The sequence below is a fragment of the Porites lutea genome, chromosome 7, assembly GCF_958299795.1.
Source record: "Porites lutea chromosome 7, jaPorLute2.1, whole genome shotgun sequence".
Taxonomy (NCBI): domain Eukaryota; kingdom Metazoa; phylum Cnidaria; class Anthozoa; order Scleractinia; family Poritidae; genus Porites; species Porites lutea.
In genome coordinates, this window is record NC_133207.1 from 24,526,588 (window position 1) to 24,554,299 (window position 27,712).

At 38.4% G+C, this 27,712-nt stretch overlaps 1 protein-coding gene across 3 annotated transcripts; it reads left to right on the forward strand.

The window, feature by feature from the left end:
- LOC140943292 (poly(A) polymerase beta-like) lies at positions 1–26,269 on the forward strand. 3 transcript variants are annotated; one of them, XM_073392372.1, is made up of 27 exons: positions 1–156; positions 271–346; positions 4,507–4,586; positions 4,681–4,747; positions 4,858–4,939; positions 5,564–5,673; positions 6,003–6,056; positions 6,520–6,631; positions 8,587–8,676; positions 9,396–9,534; positions 10,140–10,218; positions 10,689–10,809; positions 14,596–14,680; positions 15,269–15,322; positions 15,649–15,762; positions 16,488–16,537; positions 17,926–17,976; positions 19,146–19,215; positions 19,865–19,949; positions 20,756–20,909; positions 21,409–21,548; positions 21,646–21,729; positions 22,496–22,600; positions 23,385–23,447; positions 24,069–24,143; positions 24,546–24,632; positions 25,853–26,269. In XM_073392372.1, exons 1-27 carry the CDS (start codon positions 149–151, stop codon positions 25,940–25,942), a joined length of 2,325 nt encoding a protein of 774 aa, XP_073248473.1. In that variant the 5' UTR covers positions 1–148; the 3' UTR covers positions 25,943–26,269. The 3 variants fall into 3 exon arrangements, with proteins under 3 accessions (XP_073248473.1, XP_073248474.1, XP_073248475.1); XM_073392373.1 differs by having other exon boundaries at positions 21,412–21,548; XM_073392374.1 differs by lacking the exons at positions 23,385–23,447; positions 24,069–24,143; positions 24,546–24,632; positions 25,853–26,269 and adding an exon at positions 22,989–23,213.
- Positions 26,270–27,712: the final 1,443 nt, after the last annotated feature.

Genomic DNA, 27,712 nt, shown 5'->3' on the forward strand with positions numbered 1-27,712 from the left:
CTGGCCGATCGGCCATCTTGGTTTTCATCCACGTTTCTGATCTTTTTCTGTTTTTGTTGGAAAGCCTTAATAACAAACGCTGCAAGGCCCTGCGGATTTGCCCGTAATGATTTATCAATGAACAGACTGGTTCTCTGAAACCTTTAAAATGTCCAGGTAAGCGCATCTTCTGACTTAAACGATTATACCGGTTTGAGATGAAAGAATTCAATAATTCTGAGAACGTTTTTTGGTTTTCGCGCCTCACTCAAATCATGTCGTTGATTCTAGTGCTGCCACCGGGGGACAAACACAAAAGTCCTATGGAATCACTTCCCCGATATCTTTGGCTGAGCCGAAGCCCAATGTAAGTTAAAACCATTTTTCTTAATTAACACTTGAATTCTTCTTTGATGCTTGCTCGCGTGCAAGCTTGGCCAAACACAGCTTGCTCTTCTATATCTTTGTGCCCAGGATCGGAGTCAGGTTACTTGGCGTACAGTGTCCTTTTTATACCTGAGACTTCCACTGTACTGCCATCCAATAAGCGGGTTAATTTTAAACGAAGCTACAAGGTAGTAAACAGTAGTGGACTTTTATTGTTTATTATTGTCCTGTGAAATATTTAAACGAAACTTTGGTCAGATCCGGCCATAATCATCCACAGCCTCAACTTCAAGCAAATCCTTAGATCTGGCATTTAGGATTGAATTTTGGCGGTTCAAGTATTTATGGTGGATACACTGTAGGGTCATTCCACAGTAATTTGGACAGAAAATATCAAAAATCAAAATTGTTTGTTTCACTCAATTTCTTGACAAATTGAAAATATACTAGTTATAGTATGTGAAAATGGTAAACTTTGTTTGTTGTCAGTTGTCGTGTATGCATAAATTATCATCAATTACCATATACAGTGAAAATAGCTGTTGCGGAGGGGAAAGTTAAATGTGTTGCTGATAACAAATTATTAACAAAAATTTTGCTGAGCTGGTATGGGACAAAAACTACTTAATGCAAAGTTACTTTAGTATTGACCAACATTGATATTTTCACCATAATGACAGCAGCAGACAATGTCATGGATGCTGTTTTCCCCTCCGCAACATTTTGAGGCCTGATAGTTTTATTTTCAGGCTAACAAATAATTAATTCAACTTTCTGTTTTCATATCTTCTAATTTTTGACCAAGGCTTAATTTTATTATGTTCTAATGGATTTCACGTTTTTAGCTGAATTTGATAAAGAATGATTAGTTTCTGTTGCGGAGGGGAAATTTTGTTGCGGAGGGGAATTCTGTTGTGAGTTTGTACTCAAACAATGCATTGTGGGATAGCTAAAACCATGTGTTCAAATTCAATATGGCTTTCTTGCTGAGTTGAGAAGTATTGAATTTTAAAAAATGCCTTCTAACACTGAAAGAAGTAGAAAGTTCAGAAAGAAAGTGAGAAGTGACCCTATTAAAAATAAAAGCAATTTTACTGTCACGCCAGTAAAATGTAGTTAATGGAACGTGACGCTAGTTATCAGTAACCCATTCATGGCGGTTCTTTTTCAACAAAGCAGTTGTGTAGTCAGGTTGTCAAGGTCAGCGAGCTCTAAGATGCATTGTATTCTAGCATAGAACTTTACGGCCTTGTTGTCTTAAGCAGGCTAGTACGAGCCACAGCATTGGCCAATATTTTCAAAGCACTATTCATGGCTAAGAGTTTGCACATGCAACGCTGAGCTGTCTTGTAGTACAGCCTTTTCTACTGGCGATGCCAGCAGACATGCGTCTAGCTAGAAAAGCGTAGAACAACTGTTCAGGGGGTTCCAGTGTTCAGCAAGGTTTAAGCGCTCAGTATACTATTCTTGTAAAAATTTTCCCTCCCTAGCTCCCTCCCTTTGGAGACGAGGTTTGGGCTTTGTTTTGTGCTATGCCATCAAATAAACTAGGGACACTCCTCGCAGTGCGGTTAAGTCTGTGCAGGGACTTCCCCCAAGCTTGTTGGCTGCATTGCCGTTTAATATCGCCTGCAAACCGATACTCTTGTCTGATCCAGCACGTACTGTATTGCATTCAGCTCGTAGTGCTGGGGAGATAAGTGAGGTTCTTTTAAATTTGCTCACGCCATCGCCGGAAGTCGCACACGCTAACCTAGCGCACGGCAGTGCTCCCCCATTATCGCCAACTTGTCATTATTTGTTTTATAATTAAGTCATTTCGCGTTAGACATGCATCATAAAGGAGCAGAGACATTAATAAATATAAAGCCAATGTAAAGTTGTTGAAGTTCATATATTAAAATATGGTCGTTATAATTAGGTTTTCGTGGCTTGTTTTATGAATACTGAAATGTGGACACATTTTCCCCTCCGCAACTTCCCCTCCGCAACAGTGGATGGTGGTCTTGGATCCTGCCTCACTGAAAAAGAGCTGTACATTAAAGTTTCCTTTTATGATTCTTGTAATTAACATAAGTTGATAAAATGGAAAAAACCAGTGAGCTTAGGATACCATTCCAGAATTCATAGAAAATTAAGAATGAAATAAAAAAACTTTGAACACGGTATTTTCTGTTCCCCTCCGCAACAGCCCTCTTTTGATGGTCTGCGAGCTAAATAATGCATTTAAGAGAAAAGCATGAGACTAGAAATGATAGCTCCCTAAAAGACATAAAAACTCCCTAAATATCCAGAAGTAAATGAAAAAAACTTATTACACTACAACATGATTAGTGTCTCTGAATTTCCCTTCCGCAACAGACGGAATACTGTGGAATGACCCTGTAATTAAAGAGATCGCATAATTATCACATAATATTATGTCTTCGGCGCCTAAAAGGGTATTGCCATTTCTAGTCAAAATGACAAAAATGCTGTCAGATAACCTGGGGCTAGTTAAAAAAAAACACCCTTTCTTAACAGTTAGCCTGTAAATAAGACTGTCATTAAGGATGGGTACCGGGGATTTCCCCTGGCTATTGTGAATGTGATCCCTGGCTACTTTCATAACAAGATACAGTATATCAAAAATACAACCAAAAGAAATCCCTAGCTGTTTCATTTCCTGCCTATCATGTTATTAACCCTGCAACTTGACATGCAGGCAGTGTTTGCCACCTAAGAGAAATTTGTCTTTGATTGGCCTTTTAAATTAGAGTTAACACAGCCACAACTGCAATTACAGTGGTAAAAATATTACTTGTAGAAAGTGAATTTGTGTTCTTTCAGTGGGCTTGATAAGAACTTGAATTCCAGCTTGTCCTTTGGACAAGCAGCTAGTTCTTGCATTTTGCTTGCCCAGGGCCATTGCTGGCGGGCTTGTCTTAGTAAATGATTTAGTTACAAGGGCAAGTGAGCTTCAAAGTTACTCACCCAGCATGAAAATCGACTTTTGTCTGCATCCTCCATAAAAGATATTAATAATTATTTACTACATGGAAATCTGTTAGTTAGAATACTTACTGAAATTGGTGAATTGAGCAGGTTGTATTTCTCTGTACCGACCAATAAATTCAAAATTTTGTTTTGACAGCAACTTGTAACACCATTTGTTTCATGTTATTTTGGGCTATTAGGGTTGTCGAAAGTAGCCGGCTGCCGGCGAAAATTGCCGCCTGCTTGGTTAGGTTTGGCCGGCTACTCTGCTTAACATTTCTTTATGGATGGCCTTTTTTGAATAAAATATCCCTGGACTGGCTGCTTACTTTGACAACTCAGCCATCTACTTCAAAACTTTCTGACAACCCTGATTATGAGCATGTTTCCCGTAAAATAAATTAATGGTTTTAATGACTCAAAACCTTGATTCTAAAAGCCGTTAAAATATCTCTGGCTTTAGTATTTTACTAAGCATTGATCATCAATAATTTTGTCCATTCCCACTTGGGCTGTTAATCTAGGTGGTTATAAAATTAACCAAAAACATCCTGCTTCCCCACCAATAGAGATGTTGTAGTTAATTTTTTATCTCAGGTAATTTTTCTTTTTCTTTGTTTTAGGGTATGGTAATGTGTGCTAATGAAGTTGAAACAAAGGCAAAATAAGAATTACCTGAGATAAAAAATTAACTACAACAGGGACTTTAAGATCCAACAACGCGACAGCGAGATCAGAACGTCGCATAAGAAGTCAATTTGCATTCTTTCAGTCTTTATTGTGATTATTCCTACCCACTTACTTTGTAAAATGTAGGCGAACCCTCCGAGATCCGAGTTCAGAAAGAGAAATAAAATTTCTTTATTGTTCATTTACTTTATCTATAAAGTGAGAAATTAGGAATTTTTACGTGGCAGTTGTGCAAAAACTGCAAAGAAATTTACAAAAAAGTGTGCTGCACGTGCAAAGTTGTTGTTTTACTCATTAAACCTTTTTTTTTTGACGTTCTTGTTGCGTCGTCTGGACTCTGGTTACTTAGTAGAGGATAGATTCTTGATACATGTAGGAGACTGCTTAGAGAGGTTAACTGTAGTTATACCGAAATATTATGCATACACTGTACAAGATTTATTTATATTTATCACGTGATGATAATTTTCTTAGGACATTGCACTCACCAAGGCCCTTGAGGAAACTCTCAAACCTTATGGAGTGTTTGAAAGTGAGGAAGAGCTCCAACACAGGTAATTAAGCTACTAAAAATGGTGTACAATTTTTCATTTATACCCTCAGGGCAGTTTATACACTGTAGATTTGTTTTCTCTCTTTTCTCAACAGGATGGTGGTTCTTGCAAAACTGAATACTTTGGTCAAACAATGGATCATAGATATAAGTTTGTCAAAGGTATCTAGGAACTCATGGATTTTATTTGATGACCAGTTGCAAGATGAATACAAAAAATGCATAAATTATATAGTATATGAAACAACCTGTATTTTTATTATTTTGTGTAGAACATGCCTGAGTCAGTTGCAAACTTAGTTGGTGGAAAGATCTTCACATTTGGTTCTTACAGGCTTGGTGTGCATACCAAAGGTAAAATTTAGAATGATAATTTTATTATTTACTGCTGTCCGATGATACTGTACATGTAATCAGATATATACACGTGTAGAACAAGAATATTAGTCTAAATGTCGAGGTACAGGATGTCATTACGTAAAGCAGAATCTTGATTTTTTGATTTTGATCTCCTGATACCTGCAATTCAAACCAAAAGTAACTGTTGAAGTGTAATGTTATTCTTCAGGAGGCTTGGAAAGTTGTGATTGTTGTACTTATTTTAAATTACATGTACTTTGTGTATAAGACTTTAAACGTTTCAAGGCTCTGCTCCAGGGAAAACTAAAGGGAGCCTAGCGCTCTGAACCTGTAAAATCTAGGGTGCCCAGCATATGATTTCTGTAAAAAATCTGAGATTTTCTAGTTGCCCAAGAGCAAAAGTTAGGCTCCAGGGGCCACTGGACTCTGCCAGAGTACAGCCCTGCATTTATATTGTATTCCCGTCCTTGGAAACAGCAGTTTTGATCTCAAGAAGGCTCAGAAATTATTAGAGCTTTGACATAATTCAAGTGGAATTATTTTCTACAGATCTTCATGAGTGTACTATGTGATTGCTTATGATTATTAATAACACCATCTTTTATGACTTTTATCCAGGTGCTGATATTGACACACTCCTTGTTGCTCCTCGTCATGTTGAGCGAACTGACTTCTTTGGAACTTTTTATGAGATTCTCAAGAACAATGAGGATGTAAAGGAATTAAGGGTAAATTTTTGCAGTAAATATGGGTCACCTTTACTTTCTTATAAAACCTGATCAGAGCTTTTTTCCTCTATTTCGCGAGTAGTCATTTACACAGAGTAGGACGTTTACTGTGTAAAGGTTGCTATCAAGGGAAGGTGCTTTCTTGAAAGTGGTTGACTGCATCACACTGTTCCAAAGTCATTTATAATTTATGGAGCATTCTGTTGAGAAAATACAATTCCTTCGCAGCTGGCTCCTTTCACACTTTTTATGCTTCCCTGTATTATAGTATAATACCTCTTTTCATTTATTCATGTTTAGTTCTTTCTTTCCTTTGACTTTTTTTATAGGCAGTTGAAAATGCTTTTGTTCCTGTCATCAAAATGGTATTTTGCAATATTGAGGTGAGTGACCATTTCTTGCATCATCATGCCTTAAAGTATACCGGTAAGGTCCCTTCAAAGATAGCCTGTGTGTCAGAGGAACTTAATTACTGGATAAGTCCATCTGCAAAAAAAGCACCAAATACCTTGTTCTGGGCCCTCACTAGTGTACCAGCATTTGAGTACATTTATGTCTGCCATAATTGGCCTGTTAACAAAGCCATTTTCAATTTACCAATCAGGTTGAAGGGAGCTTCAAGACACATTTCTGGTGATTCATTGAAGCTGTTGGGGCTCAAAACAAGGGTTGAGGTTACTAACTGAGGATTGATTACATCTTTTATGCTGGCTACTTCAATGAGGATACCCATTCTCCTCACAAAACAAAAATATGCCATTGTGTTTCATCACTGGTCATTCTCCTGGCCTTCAAAGTCTATCTGATCCAGTATAAATTGTCATCATTTTTTCACTCAATTTATAGATGGACTTGCTGTTTGCCCGACTAGCCCTCCCTGAGGTCCCGGATGATCTGAGTCTTCTTGATGAGGGTCTTTTGAAAAACCTGGACCCAAAGTGTGTTAGAAGTTTAAATGGTAAGTGTTATAGGAAAATAATATATTATTGAATTACATGGAGACAGCAGTGACTGCTGTCAGTAATTTTAGTTGCAGAGGTACATTGTGTGGTTCCAGAAAATATCCATACCCCCCCCACGGATGGTTAATGGAAATTCCTAGGGGGTGGGGGGGCTAAAGGGTAGAATTTTCCGAGGGGTACAGGGGGTGCCCACGAGAATAATTTTCCACAGGGTTGTAAAAGACGCGATCGATCATACAAGACATACTTAAGTATATGTGGATTATTTTGATTTGTAGCACAACAAAAATTAGAAGTAGATGCCCTTTCGAGAAAAAAAAACTTCAAGATGTTTGTCTCAAACGTCGATCGTCTTCTTTGCTGGGAGTTCGCTATCATCTCCACTCTAACGATTTGTCCACACGCTCTAACGATTTGTTCTAACGCTCTAACGGATTGCTCTTACGATCTAACGGTTGATTCTAAACAGCTAACGATCGGTCCGTCGAACGTTTGACTTTGACGAAGTCTTTAAATAAATATCGTCCTTCGGGCAAATCGATCGCAATTCTCAACAGGTTACTTGTCCGGGAATAAATTCTAGCGCATCGATTAATAATAATTTCTTTATGTCGAACATGTATCTAGATTGTGGACTCGACTGCAGATAGTCTGACAAAAAACTTACGCTACCGGTAATCGAGAACAAACGTCGTCTAACTCGGCGATATATTTCTCGAGCTTTGTGTAAACAACTTTATGCAAATTTCTGTTGACATTCAGTGAGCTCGTCGCGACAAAGCGTTGCGTGACGACCCAAATGAGACCTTTGCTGTATTTTATTATTGACTTCTAATAGAGTACCGTTGAAGGCAAGCTGTTTGTCCAACAGACCTTTCGCCAAATCAACTTTTGCCCGAAAATAATAACGATCTGTTCCTTCTTTGTGGAGAAGACTTTCGATCACGTGCTAGGCAACGAAATAGATCATGTTTCACTGATGTTCATTTCTGAACATGAATCGATGCAAATAGGACGCAAAATGAATGTTTGCATATTTTGTTCTTTTATAACCCAAATAGGTTTTTTTTGTAATTCCTGAGATTTGTTTAACTGCAAGTGTACTTCGTTCAAAGTTAAACTTAATTACAAACATCGAGAGATCGACTTTGTGGTGACTTAAGGACCCGAGGCCGAACAAACGATAAACTTTGTTGTAAGTTAGTTTTCTAGTAGATCCGTTTTGAAATTCGAATTTCTTCACATAGTTTAATGTTAAATCAATAGTTAACTTTGAAGTTATGCTGTAAATGTTGCATTTGAGATGAAACTGTCTTAGACAAGACGTGCACATAGTGAAACTTAATTACAGTACCAGACATCAACTTTTGTCTAACTTTGTCAGTAGGTAGATTCGTTTTGAAATTTGAAAATGTTCACATAGTTTTATTTCAATGAATAATTCAAATTTAAAGTTTTTAAATAAATGTTTGTTTTTTTAAATGTTTTCTTGAGATGACATAAACTTATTAATCTCTGTTCTGCCTCGCGCGTTTCGCTGGAAGGACTAATCAAAAAAGAGAGACCGCTCATAGTCTATCAAGCGTGCTCTACCTATGTAAGAAATACATATTGTCTTGTAAAAGATTACAAATAGGTCAAAGATTATAAGAAAAATGTGTCTTAAGATGAGAACAGTTAATTTTAAGCGGTACACGGTCGATTATCTCTAAATATGGCAAATTAAGACCATGAAAAGGAAAATAGGAAATTCCTGGGGGGTGGGGGGGTTATACATGACCCCTCTGGAACGGAAATTCCGAGAGGGTGGGGGGGTCTAATCGGAAGAACCATCCGTGGGGGGGGTATGGATATTTTCTGGAACCACACATTGTGTCATTTTATCTTTGGTATGACGATATCTGATTGTAGTTACCTTACAGTACACTGTACATGTTTTTGTATTTTGCAGGTTGTCGTGTCACAGATGAAATTCTACACTTAGTACCCAACATAGAAAACTTTCGACTTACATTAAGGGCAGTCAAATTATGGGCAAAGAGTAGGTTCTCATTATTAGTAACTTGTCAGTATTAGGACTAGAGATTGTAATTTTTTCCCGGTTAACAGAATGCAGGGTTACAAGAGCAGCAACAAGTAAATTTATTTCAACTGAGGGTATTCTTCATGGCTGTAAAGCTCTGTAGCAACTCACCACATTGGGATTTGCAGCTTTATTGCAAGCACAGGCTCTGGCAACTTGAATAAACATGACCTCCATGACACTTATCCTGAGCTCCCGAAAAATTACCAGTAGTTAAACTCTTTTGCTTGCACTTACCTGCTTAAACTCTTTTTGAGATAAAATTCTATAACCTTTCCAAGTAGTTTAATAACATACAAGGGAAGCTCTCATAAGCGGACACCCTTGGGATGCAAAAATGGTGTCTGTAACTACAGCCGGCTGCTTACGAGAATGTAAAAACTACAGAGTTTGTATGAGAATTGAGACAAACAGGGTTTTGTGGTGTCCACAGGTAGAGCTGCCCGCTTACGAGTGTCTGTTACGAGAGCTTCTACTGTAGTAACATTGTTGTAAATAATGAAGAAGGTCTTAAATGAAGAATGTTTGAGAAACCATTTAGATGATACATGTACAGTAAGTTATGCAGGTCTCAAAAAATAGTTAAATGTCATTTTCATCTCAGAGTAAAATTAAGAACTATAGATAATGTTGTTATTGTCACATACTAATTGTAACTCATTTGTATTTGTGATCAGAACGTGGAATCTATTCCAATGTTTTGGGTTTCTTGGGTGGTGTGTCATGGGCCATGTTAGTGGCTCGTACATGCCAGCTGTATCCAAAGGCAGTGGCAGCTACGCTTCTCCAAAAATTCTTTCTTGTATTTTCAAAATGGTACGTACAAAATTGTGTTTGAGGAAATTAAGAACATTTTTTGGTTCTCTTGTAAAGGGGTGGGTAATGTATTGTAATAAAAATATCACTGTATGTTATAACCAGAGATTGTACATAACTGCACTGTATTTGCTGCGGTGTCTCGTGAGACAAAGTTTTTTTTGTATAGTCATTGAGGAGAAATAATCATAATTTTGGAGGCTCTGAATTTTAGGTAATACACTCAACCCTCCCATAAGCAACTACCCAAAATGTGAAGATTTAGCAGTCGGTTAAGGGAATCGAAGCACAGGGGGTATCTTCCGAGCAAAGGTCCCGAGACATTTAAGTTTTGGCAGAGAATTTATTGTGTGCAATTATGTCACTGACAGTTCTTCATATAGTCTGAGTGGTGTAACACATACAGGGAACAAAGGGCGCTTTCTATTGAACAAAAATTCTGGTTTGAAATTTCTGAAATTTCATGTGCCCAATGGAACGGTACATTCTGGTTGCACAATTTTGTTATTTTAGGAGCTAAACTGTAAGTGACCCCTGGAAAAAAAGTTTATTTTGTTTCTTGGTAAATAATTTATATGGTGTGTTAATTTTGGTTGCGTTAACAGGGAGTGGCCAAATCCTGTTCTCTTGAAAAACATCGCCATACCTTCAGAAAAACTGAATTTTCCAGTCTGGGATCCTAGGGTAAGCAGCTTTTAATCAACTGTCAGTTTTACACTAGCAATCTGTTGTTAAAATTTGTTTTACATTGATGTACATATGAAGATATCAATTAGTTGCATTGTTTAATTAGGTTATCCAGATAACAAGAAGGGGGTTAAAAAGTAAGGTTTAGAAATCAGACATGAAACAACCTTTCAAGTGCCCGATATACCTTCTTAAATGATGATTATTTTTTTCTCTTGAAGAAATCTAAAGCTTAAGTTCGTAAAATTTTATTGTAATCACTTCAAACCCAATATCCTAACCTCGTTGAATGTAGTCATTAATATTAAAATGACTTTGAGAACACTCCATCATGCATGTTGCTGACAAATAGAAAGAATTTACTGAAAATAATTATAATGACAAATACTTACTTACTGACAAATAAAAAGAATTTACTAAAACTAATTATGTGAGTCACTGAAGAACTACTTGTTTTTTTTTGACAGAGTAATCCTGCAGACCGTTATCACTTGATGCCCATCATAACACCTGCTTATCCTCAGCAGAACTCAACATTCAATGTGTCATTTTCAACAAGAACTATAATGAAAGAAGAATTTGATATTGGTAAGTGAAAATTATTTATTTTGATAACTCACGACAATCAACCTTTTTTCCCATTTTGTAAGTTGATTATTTTTATCACAAGGTCAGGACCATTTCAGTGAAACTGGCAAAACCATGAACACTTAAAATACTTCAGGAATGTTTATTGTGTTATGACCAATCACAGCAAAGATCATTATATGTGAACCACAGTCTCGGTCAAAATTGTAACTAATTCACATTCGCATAAAAGCCACTTTATGCCTTTTGATGGATAAGTTATGGGTGAAAAATTTTGCGTAAGGCATAAGGTGGGCTGATAGAGAAAATTTGCCAGCGCCGCTGAAGGGGAGGAGGGTGGGGAAACTTGCTTGCCCGTTGTAGAGTAGACTTGCGAGAAGACGGTGAATTTGTTTGCTAGGGCGTATAAAAGGCCTAGGGAATTTCCCTGGGGACCGTAAAGGACCAATAGACTGCTTCCCGAGGGAGCACGCAGTAATCTAGTTGATTAAATCGTCACGTGGCGGCTTTTATACGAATGAGAATAGTAACTAATTCACATTCGCATAAAAGCCACTTTATGCCTTTTGATGGATAAGTTATGGGTGAAAAATTTTGCCCGACACCAGGGGTGCTATAGACTCATCCAAAAGACGGTAAATTATTGCAGAATACCTCATTAACTTGCAGTACAGCCAAATCTCCCCGAAACTCAGAAAAACTCACAAAAACTCCCTTAGAGAGATGGGCAGTGTTGGCATAATGCCTCCCAGATGTAACGGATTCAATTGAGGGGAATGGCCCGGCCCAACTGTGGGGCTTTCCCTCCCGGATACGCTAAAGGAAAGCTGAAGGGTGACTTGCAGCATGTGTAACCCGGTTAGAGAAATCCGAATGGGAGGAGATAAAAAGAAGGAAAGACCCTGCGAAAGAGGGAGGCTGGGAGGGAACCCCACAGTTGAGTCGAGTCAGGACACCGTCCGAAGACTGGATGAGGGGTGTGTTTAGGAACCCCCCCTGAGCACCACTCAAGTGTGGGGTAAGGAAATATAGTAAGCAAAAGCCAAAGAAAAATATAATATACAAGGAAACTCGTGCAAATTTATTAAGGCTGTACGCTGGAGTAAAGAGAATGTGGTTACTGATATCTAGGAGTTACGTCACTTTCTGTTTCTGCTATGTGACCTCTAAGATCACAAGTGTAATAGGTGAGGAAGAATAAACACAATATAAAAAGTGAGACGTCTCAAGGGAACAGCTGCGAGGGGGCACGGAGTATGCTGACAATGCAATGTGCAGAAATTATACAAAATGTTGACAATACAATGAGTAGGAAACGAACGGGAAAAATAAACAACTGGTCACCTTATTCTAAAATCTTTCAATACATACACGTAAAATGCCATAAAGCATCAAAGACTGTAGACCAAATGAACGATGGACGGTCGCGAAGTAAAGCCAAAGATGTCTGTTCGTCATTGTACGTTTCACAGACGTTAAAGGGCACCAACAAAATTAAAAACATGCCACCGAACTGCGTTGGTGAGATCTTCGTTTACGTTTCACAAACGCTAAGAAGCGTCAACGTAATGTCTATCCCTTGATTGTACATTTCATAGACGCCAAAAGGCGCCAACGTAACTGATTAAAAACATGCCACTGAGTAGAGCTGCTGGGATCTTCCTTTACGTTTCACAAACGCTAAGAAGCGTCAACGTAATGTCTTTCTCTTCATTATACGTTTCACAGATGCCGAAGGGCGCCAACGTAATTAAATACATTCCACTGAACTGCACTGTTGAGATTCTCCTTTACGTTTCACAGACGCCATGAAGCGCCAACGTAAATATGTTCCGGCTCGTTTTCGTTCTACTGTAACAGACGCAAAAGACGCGACAATAATCAAATAAGGGTCGTCTTACCTCTGGCACGTTGCACAGACGCCTAAAAGCGCTAACGTAAACAAACTCCAGAACAGAATGGTGAAAAAGATAAATGCCACGTATGTGACAAATTGACAAGAAAAGGGGGAAGCGAGAAATTAAAACATGATACTTAGGTGGATGGTGTTGGTGCTGGTTGAGGCTCTGTCGAAGCAATAGCTACCGCATCAGCTGGGTCTGGTTAAACAGGGACGAGAGCCATGAAAGAGCTTCAGCGGCTCTGGTCGCGTTGCGGAAGAATGAAACTTGCTTGTCCGTTGTAGAGTAGACTTGCGAGAAGACGGTGAATTTGTTTGCTAGGGCGTATAAAAGGCCTAGGGAATTTCCCTGGGGACCGTAAAGGACCAATAGACTGCTTCCCGAGGGAGCACTCAGTAATCTAGTTGATTAAATCGTCACGCGGCGGCTTTTATACGAATGAGAATAGTTCAGACACTTTGCTGTCTCCTTGCCCTCCCAATGTTGGTGTGCAAGATTTGGTCAGTTAACTGTGATAAAAAAACATTGGGAGGATCAGGAGAATGGGCCAGAAGTAAAAAAAACAGCATTGGGTGTGTGCGAACTATTTTTGTCCGAGACTGTGTTGGAGAAGGAACTGAATTTGTAGTCACAAAACTACAAGCTAATTAACATTCTTGCTTGTAGTTTAATTTCTCATGCCCGATTGGCTTTTTTCTTGCAACACAATAACATTCAAGAAATATTTCTGGTGCTCATCATTTTCCCCATTTGACAGCTCATACTCTGCTTGTACATGTAAATGTGTGATACACTTCTTGTATTTTTCTGCAATTCTGCATTCTGATTGGTTGATGTACTACTTGCTGTCTATGGGCTCATAGAGTACAGGCCACAGGAATAATTATTGTAGCATTACATGCGCACGTTTCTTGTGTGTAAATCTGCCATGTTGCACGCAAAGTAAATAAAAACTACATGCAAAAATGCATGAGAAGATACATGTAAATTTTCGGAAACTGAGTTTAAAATTTTACCCCTGGACTGTGTGTATTTGATAACTTTTTTCTTTGGCTAAAATCTGTGAACAATGAATGAAGATCTCTCACCCTCAAGGCGTACTCTGAATGTCCATCATATTTTGGGGAAAAATAGAATGATCATTTCTTTCACTTAGGCAGCTACAAAAATTAGTGTCGATTCCATTTCACTTTGTAGATTGCAGTTTAATCATTTGAGTGTCTTTTAAAATTTTCCAATGCTCCTTGTTAAGTGATTGAAACTGTGATGTAGAATGATTCGCTATTCTTTTTGAAATCTTTCTGATGTTTTCAAACATTTTCAAGGACAGGTGATGTATGGCCTGTCGGTATTTTACACCTGTAGGAGTATTTTGCTTGTAAATCCTCATATTGCATGCAATTTACACACATGTAAATGCTGCAATTCCCATGCAGGGCTGTTCTCTAAGGAAAATTGAAGGGAGCCCAGTGCTCTGAACATGTAAAATCCAGGGTGCCCAGCATATGATTTGTGTGAAAAAACGTAATATTTTCTAGTTGCCCAAGAGCAAAAGTTAGGCACCACAGGCCACCGGGCTCTGCTAGAGCACAGCCCAGTCCATGGCCTGCACTGTAGATAGCAATGACAGAAAAGCAAGGTGTTTGTCCAATACATGTAAATAATTATTTGATAGAAATGCAAAATAATAGTTCTCTTATCAATTATTTTCAGTAGAATACAGAATTTTTATGTCAAACAATAATTTATTTTAGGGCTAACCTTCGATGTTTATTAGCTTTTGATAGTTGACATGGTAGTTTGTCATCAGTCAACTTTCTGCCAGTAGAAATTTTAAGTTCAGCTTGCAAATGTCAATATACTCTGTGGTTACCTTTTTTTGCAGGCCTTAAAGTTACAAGTGATGCATTGATTGGCAAGTCCACTTGGGATGTACTTTTTCAACAACCCAACTTCTTTAGCAAATACAAGTACATAATTTTTCCTTGTCTAATTGTGTGTCTTAATCTAGCCTCAAGCCCTCCTTCCCTTGGCTTGAATGATTTTCGTCATCTAAATGTATATCTTGAACTTGCTATTGCAATAAAGAATCTCTGCTTTGTTACTGTGGTGTGTTTCATAATCTGTTCTTTCCACACAACTATTTCTGAATTAATGGTAAAGAAACAATATTTTTGCTTTATCAGTAGGTGTTCTTAAGGTGCAGGTTTTCCTCAGCAACATTCCCAAAACTGATTTTTGCTTTCATTTGCTGTGAATTACAGGCTTTCTGGGCATTCCATAACAAGTTATCGTGTATTCTCAGTTGGTTCATGTTTAAATCTGTTATATTTCAAAGTTTCATTCCTTTCATAACATTATTGAACAAAATATTGGATATTGTTTCCTGTCTTTCATTGTCTTACATTCACAGCTGCAATTTAACAACCCAAAAAAGCTGTGAAAACTAAAATTTTTTTAAGTGCATTTGAGTCTGTTGTCTTGCGGATTGCCAGTTAGAGCTGTATGCATGCTGGCAGGTCATTTATGGCTGGTGAATTCTGTTCTCCACATTTCAGACACTATATTGTGTTAAGTGCCATATCAAACTGTGAAGAGGATCATTTAGAATGGTGAGTCAAGTTAAACTGGTACTTGTTTGTGCATTTAAGTTTTACAATTTAGTTTGGTCTACAATTTTGAAGCCCAAGAAGGGTAGCCAGGAAATGCACAGAAATCAGTCAATAGAATTTGTACATGAAACTAAAATTTTAAGGGTACTGTCAAAATATGTGTGAGGAATAATAGTTTATTTCGCAATAAATGAACAGTGACTGAAGAGACGAACTTGTGGCTTGTTCTAATCCTAAACCTTTGGGAAAACTCTTGGGATCAAGTGGTATACCTCCTTTACATCCCAGGGTGAAAGAAAGTTGAGCTCAGTTTATTTTTCTTTCAGGATTGGTTTAGTCGAGTCAAAAATCAGAATTCTGATATCAAACCTGGAGAACACTCAATATGTCCTGTTAGCTCATGTTCAACCAAAGTCATTTCCTGCACTAGTACCTGACAAGTAAGGTTTCTTTCTCCGTCTTTGGCTATTAATTTACTTAAGCACAATAAATAGTTTTGGCTTTAGTGCAGAGATTGATTCAATTCTCTATTAAAAGATTACAGGATTCAAAATGTCAATTTAAGATGTAATGCACATAAAATTTAATACAGTAGTATAGCTCAATTCTACATAATTGCTCTTGTCATTTTGGTCTATTCTCCGCACACAAAGAGCATTGTATGAGCAAGTCCTTCGTGCAATCATTTTTCCTGTGACTGCTCACCTTTTAGGGATGAAAGATCAATTATTATTATGGCTTGCTCCTTGGGCAGGCAAGGTGAATCTATACTTACGCTTTTATATTGGTTAGGCAAATGGGGAAGATGTGTCTACATTGTCGGCTTTGTTCCTAGAAGAAAGAAATCAGTTTCTCTTTTCAAATGAAATGAATCCTTTATTGCTCAACTAAGTATGTTCAGTCAAGATGCCTGGATTTTTGTCTCATTTGTTCATTTTTGTGAAGAGAAGTTGAGAAGAGCCTTGCCAATATTATTTCTAGCTATATTTCAAGCTTGAAAAAAAGTTTGATTATTTATGTTATGGTTAGTGATAAGTGGATAAGTGATTTTCATGTATTATTAAATTATTATTAATCCTAAAATATCATTGGTGGATTTCTTATTATTATATGACACTATATTTTTATGTCAAGCTTGCCTTCTTCTTAATGGTGTGTTTTCTAGGGCTGCTCCTACTACTAGGTGGTTTATTGGGTTACAGTTTGAGAAAAAAGGTAAGGTCATTACCAGCATCAATTATTATTTTCTCCTAAAATTATCAGTACATGATCAAGAGAAAAAGTTATGAGAATTATTAAAATAATCATCTTAAGGAGAATTATATGATCATTTGTCAAATTCTCTCAATCAATTCTTTAAGTAAATGTGTGGAAATCCGTTTGGAGAATTTGAATCTGGTTATTGGGGCTCTAATGGTTAGGGACGAAATTTAAACAAAGTCTAACTGAAACCGCGGTTTAAGAAATCTTTGAACCTCCAGATATCTTCATCACTTGGTTACCTTAAGAAGACAAATGCTTTTCTAGTCTACGCTAAATTCTTTCATTAAACCTTTTCAGGATTAATGGTGTTTACGTAAAAGCTTTTGCAAACTGAAAATGGCTTAGAACACAGTTTTGTTAAACACTGGCTAAATTCCCTTTAAATAACTGTCTTAATTTAATTTATACATACAATGTTGTTCTTTCAGTATTATTAACAACTTGCAAGACGGCCCCTCCATTTTTTGGTCATGTTTGAAAGTCCTTCAAAGTTACAGAATTTTTGCTTGTGACAAACAGTAGACAAACTGCTCTGAAAGTTTTCTTGCTTGTTTTTGCTTTGTTTCCAAAAAGTATGCGTGTGCAAAAAGAAAAAAAATATCCGCATTCCCACTTTTAGCATTCTTTAGCCTGCAAACCATCTGTTTCTCCTCGCTCTTCGCCGCTGGGGATGTTATGTTTACATAATAAATCCGGTAGTCATGGGGTTGCAAATATAACTTTGTCCAATTTTGCGTGTCTTCTGGTCGATTTTGGTGAGGTGTTGTGTTCATCTGCCAAAAAGCTCCAGCAAAACTCAAATGCTTCTTCTAGAGAAGAACATATTCCAGAAATATTGACTTGTTTTGTTAAAGATTCTTCGCATTTACATTCGACCTTTGTGGCCTTTTGTTTTTTGTCTGTCATTCATAAACAATAGCTAAAACAATGTAACTGCTCCGTCGACCAATCAGCGCTTCTAACCAGATTCCGGACAGATTTTATGTCATCAGTATGGAATTTCTGTCGCTCTCTGTCATAAGTAACTTAAACCTGTTTAACTGATAGATGACCCATATTATCGTGATGTAATTGACCAATCAGGTTAATAACTAGAGTTAAATACATGTACCATCAACTGACGTGATTCAACTCACTTTGACACTGAAGATCACTACTGCACAGGTAATGGGTTATCATAATGTCAGTCACTGTCAACAACAGTCCTATTCAGGACTATGTTCACTCGTACGATCATGTTCAACCTACTTGTGAAATGACTCACGGCTTCATTTTCCTTTATATCTTGTCATTAACATTATTAAAAAATTATTTTGTCCTTATTTTGTGTGCATCCACAGAAAATGTGAACATTGATTTGACTGGAGCTATTCAGATGTTTACAAACACTGGTTTGTAATTTAAAAGTGCTAAACAGTTTTCTTTTGTTGTGTTGTGTTTTGTATTTTGTTTAAGAGTTACAAACAGCAGGGGCGAACTTTGCTAACTATCAGGCTCTTTTTACAAACCCCTTATTCAAATTTACCCATCTGTGCTTTTTTTTTTTGTTTACTGCATTTATTTCAACAGTGCTTTCAGTGTTTTAAGGGAGCTGTGTTACGACATTCATCAAAATTGAGACAGTGGGAACTGCAAACAAATTGAGTGACACTTAAAAATAACAGCTCCAAACTATAAAAGAACGTTGAACTATTATAAAAGGAGGCATGGATGGACAAACTTGAAGAGGATTGAAATGGATTGAAAACTTGTTAGCCTAACAGTTTTTCAAAGTTCATTCTGTTTGTCTTCAGCTTTTGATATAATGCTTGGGGGACAAAGTTGTTTGATATAAAGCAGTGGTTTTGTCATTTGCAAGTTTTTTTTCTTGCCAACCCTAAGTTCCATTGAGGCTAATGGCGCTTCCATTTTTCAGAACTGACTAGCCAGACCATTCCAGTCATGTGAGAATTTCACTTTTGATCAAAACTATCCAGCCAGATCTGTCAAATCCTAAATAGTATGCACGAAGCAGGTAGTGTTTCAACAAAAACTCTTGGAAAAAGCATTTTTCATTGTCAAAATGACTGGTCTTGCTATAGTTCGGCTGGACTGTTCTGACTTGTGGAAAGTGCCCTAAGAAAGAGTAATTGGCAATTTTAACAAAATGAACTAGGAAGCCACTGACACAAGCCTTTTAAAGGTGATGTTTTTACATGGGACCATTCGCAACAACGATTTTTAGTACAACACAGCATTACAACATTGTTCCAACAATGCTACACTGTGTTGCACTCAAAATCGTCGTTGCAAATCGTCTTGTGTAATGTCACCTTAGTAGTTATTTTTGTGTTCCACACAATAAGGTGGCCAGTTCTCCTGTCTGAATTTGGTTGAATTTCATGTTACAGTTCCCTTTAAGACTACACATAAACCAAAAGCACTGTTTGGTTTCTTTGTTTGTCGGGGGTAAGGGGAGTGGGACACAAGGTCATGATTCCAAGCTGTATCAGCAGCTACCTGGATTAAGAGTTTCATAGTCTCATTTTTATCTTTTAATCTTGGCACACTTTTTCTGCAGTTCATATGCAAGCTATGACGGCGAAAATGTTGAAGGAGGGAATGAGAACAGAGGCCAAACATGTGAAAAAGTGAGTAAACTAGGTGTGCTTACTATTTACATGGAAAAATCAGAAATTCCAGTAGGAAAATCAAATAGTTCTCACCGATATGTTTGGGAAACTGCAGAAAATATGGGCTGTGATTGAGGTGATAAAAGTTTTCCTAGTCGGTCCAGCTGATCTGGATATATTTTGTAGCTGCTCGTTCTCCCGTCACATCACATTTTATAGTTTTGTGTTTATGCAAAAGATTTTCACCCGGGTGGATTGTGTAAATGGTAAGCACCCCAGACTCAATTTCAATGCAAATCATATTCTGTGATTTAAATCTATGACTCTGTTAATCCATTAATCGTTTTGATTTTCATAACCTTACCTTATTTGTTTTAGGCCTTGATTCTTACACTTTTTTGGCTTATCATGGCTTCACTTAAAGCCAAACGAAAGTTGTAGGAGAAATGAAAAAATTTTCCTTCTTTTTGGCAGTCATAAATGGCCAATTGTCATCAAAATTGTATCCCAGAGAATGGGGACAAGTTTGCCTCTTTTGGCGTCACAAATCTTTTGTCTGCAATCTTTTGTTTGCCATGATAGCACGTGTTTGATTGCAGTAAATTGCAATTGACTATACTTATATCGGTGTTGTTTACGTGTTTTGTTTTGTTTTGTTTTTGTACAGAAAGCAGCTCAGTGAGTATTTACCAGCAAGTGTTCTTAAGCAGAAAAAGAGAAGCTCTGCTGCACCATCAGATGGCAAAAAGGAGGTACATTTCTTCTACTTTATACTTCTCCTGTATCTGTCAGTAAAACGAGACGGGCATGTATTTTGTCCACGGTATTGGGTTTTATCTTCTTTATTGCCTGAACAGGATAAGTGGCCCTCCAATTCCTGAACGTGGGCCAAGTGCCCCTCTTAGGAGGTTAGACAATAGGTTTAACGTGACTCCGAGGCTTTCTGGTCGTTTTTCTATATCTGGTTTGGTTTTGTTTTTGCTCAAGTCTCTTCTGGGAATTGTGAGCAATGGAGTCGCGAAAAATTTGCAGTTTTGACCCTTAAGCCTCGGAGTCGTGTTAGAATTGTAAATATAACGAACTTGGGCTATTAGATCAATCTTGATTGCTTGGTCAACTAAAAATATTCTTTGTTTGACTCGTACTATCCTGTCTCAGGCGTTCAGATTGTTGCTCGAAGATGTTAGCTTGTTAGCTACTCTAAAATTCGAGTATAAATAAAGTTTTATGTTACGTTATGTTATGAGACGGTGCAATGAGATGTGAGCAGGAAAAACAGCGAGGGGGTGGGGTAGGGAGTGATAGCGAAAGTTTCTTCCTCTTTCCCTCTCTTTCCCCCTTTTTTCTGCCGCTCTCTGACTTCCCGCCACACTCCACTGCCAGAACGTCTGAAAAAGGCTAGACTCGTACAAATCGCCCAGAAAAGTTTAAAATTCATGAATTAGAAATTTTATTTAGATCGTAGGAGATGGCGGTTAGGTTTAGATATTTGAGTATTGTTTTTGTTTCTAATGCTTTGTGATCTAAAATTGCAAAATGTCTTTCTGGGATTAATCAGAGTACTGTTGGAGTAACAGCTAAATCGGATGGTGGTAAAGCAGATGTGTCGCTTGACTCAACACTTAATGCCAGCGATTTGAGCCTGGATACTACTACAGAAATCATTGATGGTGCTGATTCGACAAGCGGAAAGGAAAACAATGAACAAACAGGTAAAGCAACAGTCTCCTAGTGGGAGCTACGTTAGAAACAAGGTGGGAACTGGAGCCGAAGTGCGTCCCGCAATTGCTTCTGGGATCGTTACTGGTGACGTGCCAGTCAGCTATTGGCCAATTTTTCTTTTGCCTGTCTCCAGTAACAGTTCCCAGAAGTCTTTGCGGAGGTTAACTCGTTCCAGTCTCCCTCCCGTTTCCCTAGTGGCGAATGGAAGCCACGTGACATGTCAACGTTCCCTTTCTACAGTACCGTATTTTCTCTTGGAGCCCGGCGTGAAATCGCGAAAAAATAACTAACTTTAGTAAAAATCGTCGATATTATATAGTTAAGATCACAAACGTATCAAATCATTACTTTCGCTTCACACCACGTGACAGACATCCATTTATCCTTCAGTGCACTTGAGTAAGCCTTTGCGTCTGGAGCATTCAAAAATTTCCGCCGTTCAAATGAGAAGGCATTCTTGATCTTTCATAACTTCGTGTTCTTTCGTAGCAGTTGTCAGTAGTTCAGATGATAAAAAAGTGCCGCCTGTGGTGTCTGCCTTTACAGCCCCCGTGTCAACAGTTGGTGAAGTGACGTCATCAGATACAACTGCAGTTCCTGCTGAGCCGTCAGCGGTTTCACAGGACAGGGTATGCGTTTTAAAAATGACTTGTAACTTTGAGCTGTATTCTTATGGTTGCAAGATGTTTTCCCTTTCTTTGTAACTTCTTTTCCTTTCTTTCTCAGCCTACTGGATTGAAGCGACCTAGTTCTCCTAAAGAATCCGAAAAAGAGAGCAAGAAACCTCGATTGGATAACACCGAAAACTCGGTTTGTTATTATTAATATTGTCAATTCTCGTTGTTTCTCCTTCCCAAAGATCGGGTAACTTGTCACAGATAGCTTGATTGTGCTTTTTAATACTAAGATTCATTTCCCAACTTATTGTGGCTGAATAGTCTTTGAACCAGTCAATCGCTGTTGAGAATGCCTTGTCCAATCATAGTACGAGCTGCTGATAATTAAACTAGTCAATCATATCTCGAATCTCATAGCAAATGCGTGTGACCGTCACCCAGCGCTTGAAACTGCTGTGGACAACTCACTGTTGAGAGTGCCTTGACCAATAATAACAAGAGCTGGTAATTAAACTAACCAATCACATCTCAAAGCAAATGCCTGTAACTAGCGCCAAGTGCGGTAAAACTACTGTGAGGAACTCACTGTTGGTCTTGGGTGTTTATTTTTTATTTGGATGAGAAAATCATTTATTGGGTGAATTCTTCAGTCAAAGGGAGTGTCTGACCTATGCCCTTGTAAAAATAATCTAGTTATTATTTGTGAACGTGAACGTAATCTTCGCAGTAGAACGAAAAACCTAAGTTGCTGAAAAAGAACCTGAGCGTTACGTCCAGTTATCGCAAAGGTCAGGGTTCGGTTCTCGGTCAAGCCTGAATTTTTTCAGGCTTTTAGTCACCCGCTTAGGTTATTCACTGCTGCGAAGATAATTTTCACTTTCATATCTTTATCCGTAGTTCAAAAATATGATTCTTTTCACATATTTCAATTAAGGATTATTTTGTTTCGTTACTTGAAGGCGGTCAGTTCTGTTGATTCGATTAACGGTGAAAATTCAAGGAAGCGGCCTAACTCTGCTGACGGTGACAGTCCACAGAAAAGGATAAAGTTGGAGCCGAACAAGGTGAGTTTAATTCTTTGTGTAAAATTTGTCAGAATGGCTAGGTGGGAGAAAAAGAAAAGCTTGCTCTCACTCATAAAACCGTTTGCTCTAACCCGGACGAGAAGCAGATCTGTTCGTAAAGGTGATAATGAAAGATGGAGAAGCATCAGTAACAGTAAAATTTGACCCTGGATCTTCCAGAGAGCATCTCGCGACAGAAAAAGGTTCCGAAGCGAAGTCTAACCTGACCAAAAGACCTTCGAACTTTGATCCATCGTTACTTTTACCCTCGTAGCTCTCACCAAGGAAACGAAAAAGCGTGGTACATGAATACAAGAACGCTTCAAATTCCCACAAATTACAGAAGTCTTGTCTGTTGATATGCCGTTAATCATCTGATCTTTCCCAGGACACTTCAAACGAAGAGGAAGAAGAAAAAGAAGATGGAATTACTGAGGAAGAATTTAAAGAAACGGAAGTTTATAAATCGCTTATGAACGACATTGAACTTAAATTTGGGACGATGGTAAACAATTTATTGCCCCCCACCCCCCGCTCTCCACCCCTTCCATGTTCTGGCCTTGAAAATTACCTAAGTTGTCTGTCCTCTAGTGAGTGATTTAGTATAGCAGAGAGAGACACTATCATGGGTAGACTTGGTGAAAGGTTGTGGCGTTGCCATTTCTGGTATTGGTTCTTGTAACAAAAGATTCTTTTTTTTCTTTTTTTTTTCATATTTGTTTAGCAAGAGCAACTATGTCTCCTTCTTGATGCGTTCCATTTACCTGTTACCTTTTTTTATTAGTCTTCAGGTGAATCGTCAAGTACAGAAGGTGTAGTGGATGGAAACACAGGCAACCCGACCGAGGTGAGTGATAACTTTCCCTTTATTATCCCAGGTGTGTCCCGACGTAAAGGTAATTAGTATACAATCGGACCTTTCTCGTGAGCGACCGCGTCCTATAGGCGATCATTTTCTTAAAACGAAAACAATTTTCCCAGTCAAAGCTTTATAGTTGGAGCCTCTTGCAGACGACCACTGCTCGTAAGCGACCGCTACCACTTTTGGGGGTGATGGTTTTGTTATTATTCTCTGTTGTTTGTAATCTCTTTAAGCGACCACCTGATTTCTATGTTTCAGTGCTGTATTTACCATGCTACTCAGATTATGCGAAGAATTTTTAGTGACAACGTGAACTATACATATCATAACTTTAAAATCGCATGCAGTAAATTTCGCTCTTAAAATATATATCTCCCATTAGTATCATTAACATAGAGTACAGTGAGATATAAATTCGTAAATGTAAAGCGGAGTGTTGATGAAAAATCCCATTAGAGGCTTAATAGCCACTAAAAGGATGTGGGCAAGAGGGAGTTTGGGCTCAATGGCACGATTTGTGTGTAAACTTTTGATAAACTTAATTGTTAAATGGTTGCTTGGTCCCTTTGTAGCTGTGGTTAGCGTATGTATGTATTCTGTGTGTAGGGACGAGGCCAAGAGACTTGTGAAGTAAACGAAGGCAAGGGATCCCCAACAAGTGAAAACAGCACGAAAGCAGACGTAAGCGAACTATTGTGTATTAGTAAAATCCAACTAGTGGTCTATAATCATTGCTGCTTTCTGATTGGTTGAGCTACTACTAGGCTATATGTTATAGCCCACTAGTTGGGGAAAGCGCTAGCAAACAAGCATTAAAGTCTAGCTTTAACTAGCTAAAGTTGTTTTGTCTCGATATTCTTGACCAACTAGTTGGATTTTCAATTATTCCTCTCGCCCTCATGGCCTCTGAGTCAATAACCCATTCGCCCTTCGGCCTCATGGGCTGTTGACTCAGAGCCCATTCGGGCTCAAGGAATAATTGTTAAATAGTAGTTTCAAAGACAATTCTACAACTGTTGCGTCAACATTTCAGTTATAAAAAGCAGACTCGCCATTCAGAGCTTTTATGTTTATCGTTTCCAGATACCCAAACCTGAAGAGACTAAAGGAGCTGTAAAAAGATCGATATCACCGAATAACGAGGAAAAATTGCAACAAGAACGGCAGAATGTGAGTCACAATGTTTTTTAAACCCCGTGAAAATGGTCACGACATTGCTGGCCAACAACGCCCAACATTGTTAGATGTTACATGTTGCGTCCGTTTGCACACATGTTGCATGTTGTCGCGTGTTGTTGGAAGTTGTTGTGCAGAGTTCGAAGGCGGTCAGACTTTTGATCCAACAACCCCCAACAGGTAGGTCTTTTGTTCCGTGATGGCCGAAGAATAGTGCAACAATGTTGAAATAGGATCCGTTTGAACAGCTCTTTCAACGTTCTTGGGGCCACGCACTTGCATTCCACATGGTCTTATGGGTTGTATCCTTCCCACGATGCACTCTAGGTCTCAACATTGTCTGGAGTCGTTCCATCCGTTTGCGCACCAACGCCAACATGGACGCAACAAGTCCCAACATTGTAAGGCCAACAATTTTGGGAGCTGTTGCGTCCGTTTGCACGTAGCTTCAAAGGATGAATGCTGTATATATTCACCTTCTTTACCTTGAAAGTTTTCTGCCTTTGTTGTAACTCAGTTATAATCCATATATCTTTTGTATTGTGGTCACGTGCCTATCTCTTATTTTACTGTGTTGGAAAGCAAAATATTAGACTGTTTGCACGTGATCACCTTTTGTGATTGTTGTGTAGTTGTTTGTTAATCAATTTCATTGCCCCTATTTTTTTTTTTTTTTTTTTTTTTTTTTTACATACTCGGAAAATTTCGACCGAATCATTTGGCCTTCAACAGCCAATTAAACAGCAGAAATATTCCAGATATACTCATCATCCCTGTCCCTTTTATTTCCCGATTTTAACTTGTTCTCTAAGGGCCTGTTTACATGGAGGTGGGGGACCCCAGGTAGGTGAGGTAACCCGTTTAGGAGGGGTAACCCGCCTGTCCATATAATCTCTCATTTTAATTTGATCACGTTTACATGTTAGGTGGGGTAACCCGCCACATGTTACCCCACCTACCTGGGGTCCCCCACTTATTTATTTATTTTATTTATTTCAATATTTATCCAAGGGCATCCGATTTAGCAGAGCTAGTTTAAATGGAGCCCTGACAAAACACAAAAACAAAGACATTAAAACATTAAAACATTAAAATTAGACAATTAATTAAGTTAAGACAACATGTAACGCAGGTGTTACTGTTTAAAGTGGCGCTTTAGCTTGATTTTCATGTAAACAGGCCCTTGTTTAGTTTTGGTTCCGCTGTTGTTGCAGGAACCTGAAAAAGAATTAATCGATGAAGGCCCTCCTCCAGCAAGCCAGATTCCAGTGGTAAAAAATGCAATTAAGATAAAGCTCAAGTAAAAACATACGGCGGAAATTGATTTTTGGAAGCATCCGCAAGACCATGATGCAGCACAGCCCAATGAAGTCCAGAGAATGACCTTTCTACTGTTACGATTAATGTTTGAGCCACTGAAAACCGACCGGAAAGAACCATCACTGATTAAGGAGGTAACGAGTCACATGTCCTTCAACGTGATCGGTCACGTCTTCGTCACGTGCCGCAGGGATTGTTTTCACCGCTCTCTACGTGATACGTGATTGCGATGCCATCATCCCGTACGCCGAATACTTGTATTATTTTTGTGAGTCTGTACAAAGAAAATAAACTAAAATTGTATATTTTGACCTTTGTGTTGGTGTTAGTGTAAGCTTTGTTTATCACTTGCTACAATGTTTACTTGTTTTGTTCATTGACGCCTGTGAGAACTTTTCCTATGTACAAGGAGCTTCTTAGAATGGCAGGGAGTTTATAAACTTCGTGGGTTTTACACTGTTATGTCAGGGGGTCGTTGATTATTTGTAAGGTGTGACAGAAAGTAGCAGAAGTTAAGGAAGTAGAAAAAGTTACGGAAGTAAATTAAAGGGGCTGTGACACGGCTGGCATCTCCACAGTATTTCTCTTGTTCATTTTGTTTCCAATTCCAGTTTCGCGTCCTTATTCGCTATGAAATAAGGGAAATTGAGAAATTTCTTGAGAATGATAAAATCACAGCTTTGTGTCAAACTCCCAAGCGTTAAATCAAACGTTCCAAACAACAAGAATGAACTCTGAAACACTGTTAGACTGACAAGTTTTCAACAACATTAACTGTAATCCGTTTGTATCCTCTTCAGTTTCGTCCATCCGTGCTTCCTTTTGTCTTTGTTGCATCATTTATACCTTCTTTTAACGTTTTGAGCGGTTATTTTTACGTTTCACTTGATTTGGTGGCAGTACCCACTTTTGGAATTTTGATAACTTTCGTGACACAGCTCCTTTACATAGTAAGGGACCACGGAGCTCTTAGGAACTTCTTTTCATTGGCCGTTGAAAACACACCTGCTATTGCGTTTAGGGCTAGGGATACTGTTGAAGTCATTCATCTTTAGTTTCCTCAGCTAATTAAACAACTAGCCTGAGAAAACAGCCGACATTTCGCCACCCCGCCATTGATTTGCCCGCGAAATGACGTCTGGGGAACGAGTGCAGAAATTCCATACTGATGACGTGTCACTACCCAGATCTGGGTCGTGCTTCTGATTGGGTAAACATTTACCTTAACCAATGAGAAGCACTCCCCACATCTGGGCAGTGACACGTCATCTATCAGTATCGAATTGCTGTGCTCGTTTTTCAGACGTCATTTCGCGGGGAAACCCAGCGGCGGCGTCGCGGAATGTCGGCTGTTTTCTCATGCTCTCCTCTGGGTTATTGAAGAATTTGTTCTTGGGACTTCGTGGTATCCTGGTAGGAAACAGTATTTGCAAGTTCAATCTCATTTTACGGTTAACAACTTTTGTGAGTAGTGTTAACTTTTGCTGTCTCACCTGAAAGCAATAAACACTTGTGTAATATTGTTGTGGTCTTCTGTTGTTTTTTTCGGAAGCTCTGTGTGAAGGTATTGAGTGTTACTAGAATTTTGAAATAGTAAAGGAACTTGATATATTGACCGGCATTTCGAAAGGCAAAGGCAATGTGGTCTTGCCTTAAGTCATTTGTAAGACTAAGGAAGAAATTTCCTTTCAATGTTTTGGCAATTATGTCAAGTTCCTTAACTGTCAAATCAGTCCCCTCCCCCAACCCTCTTC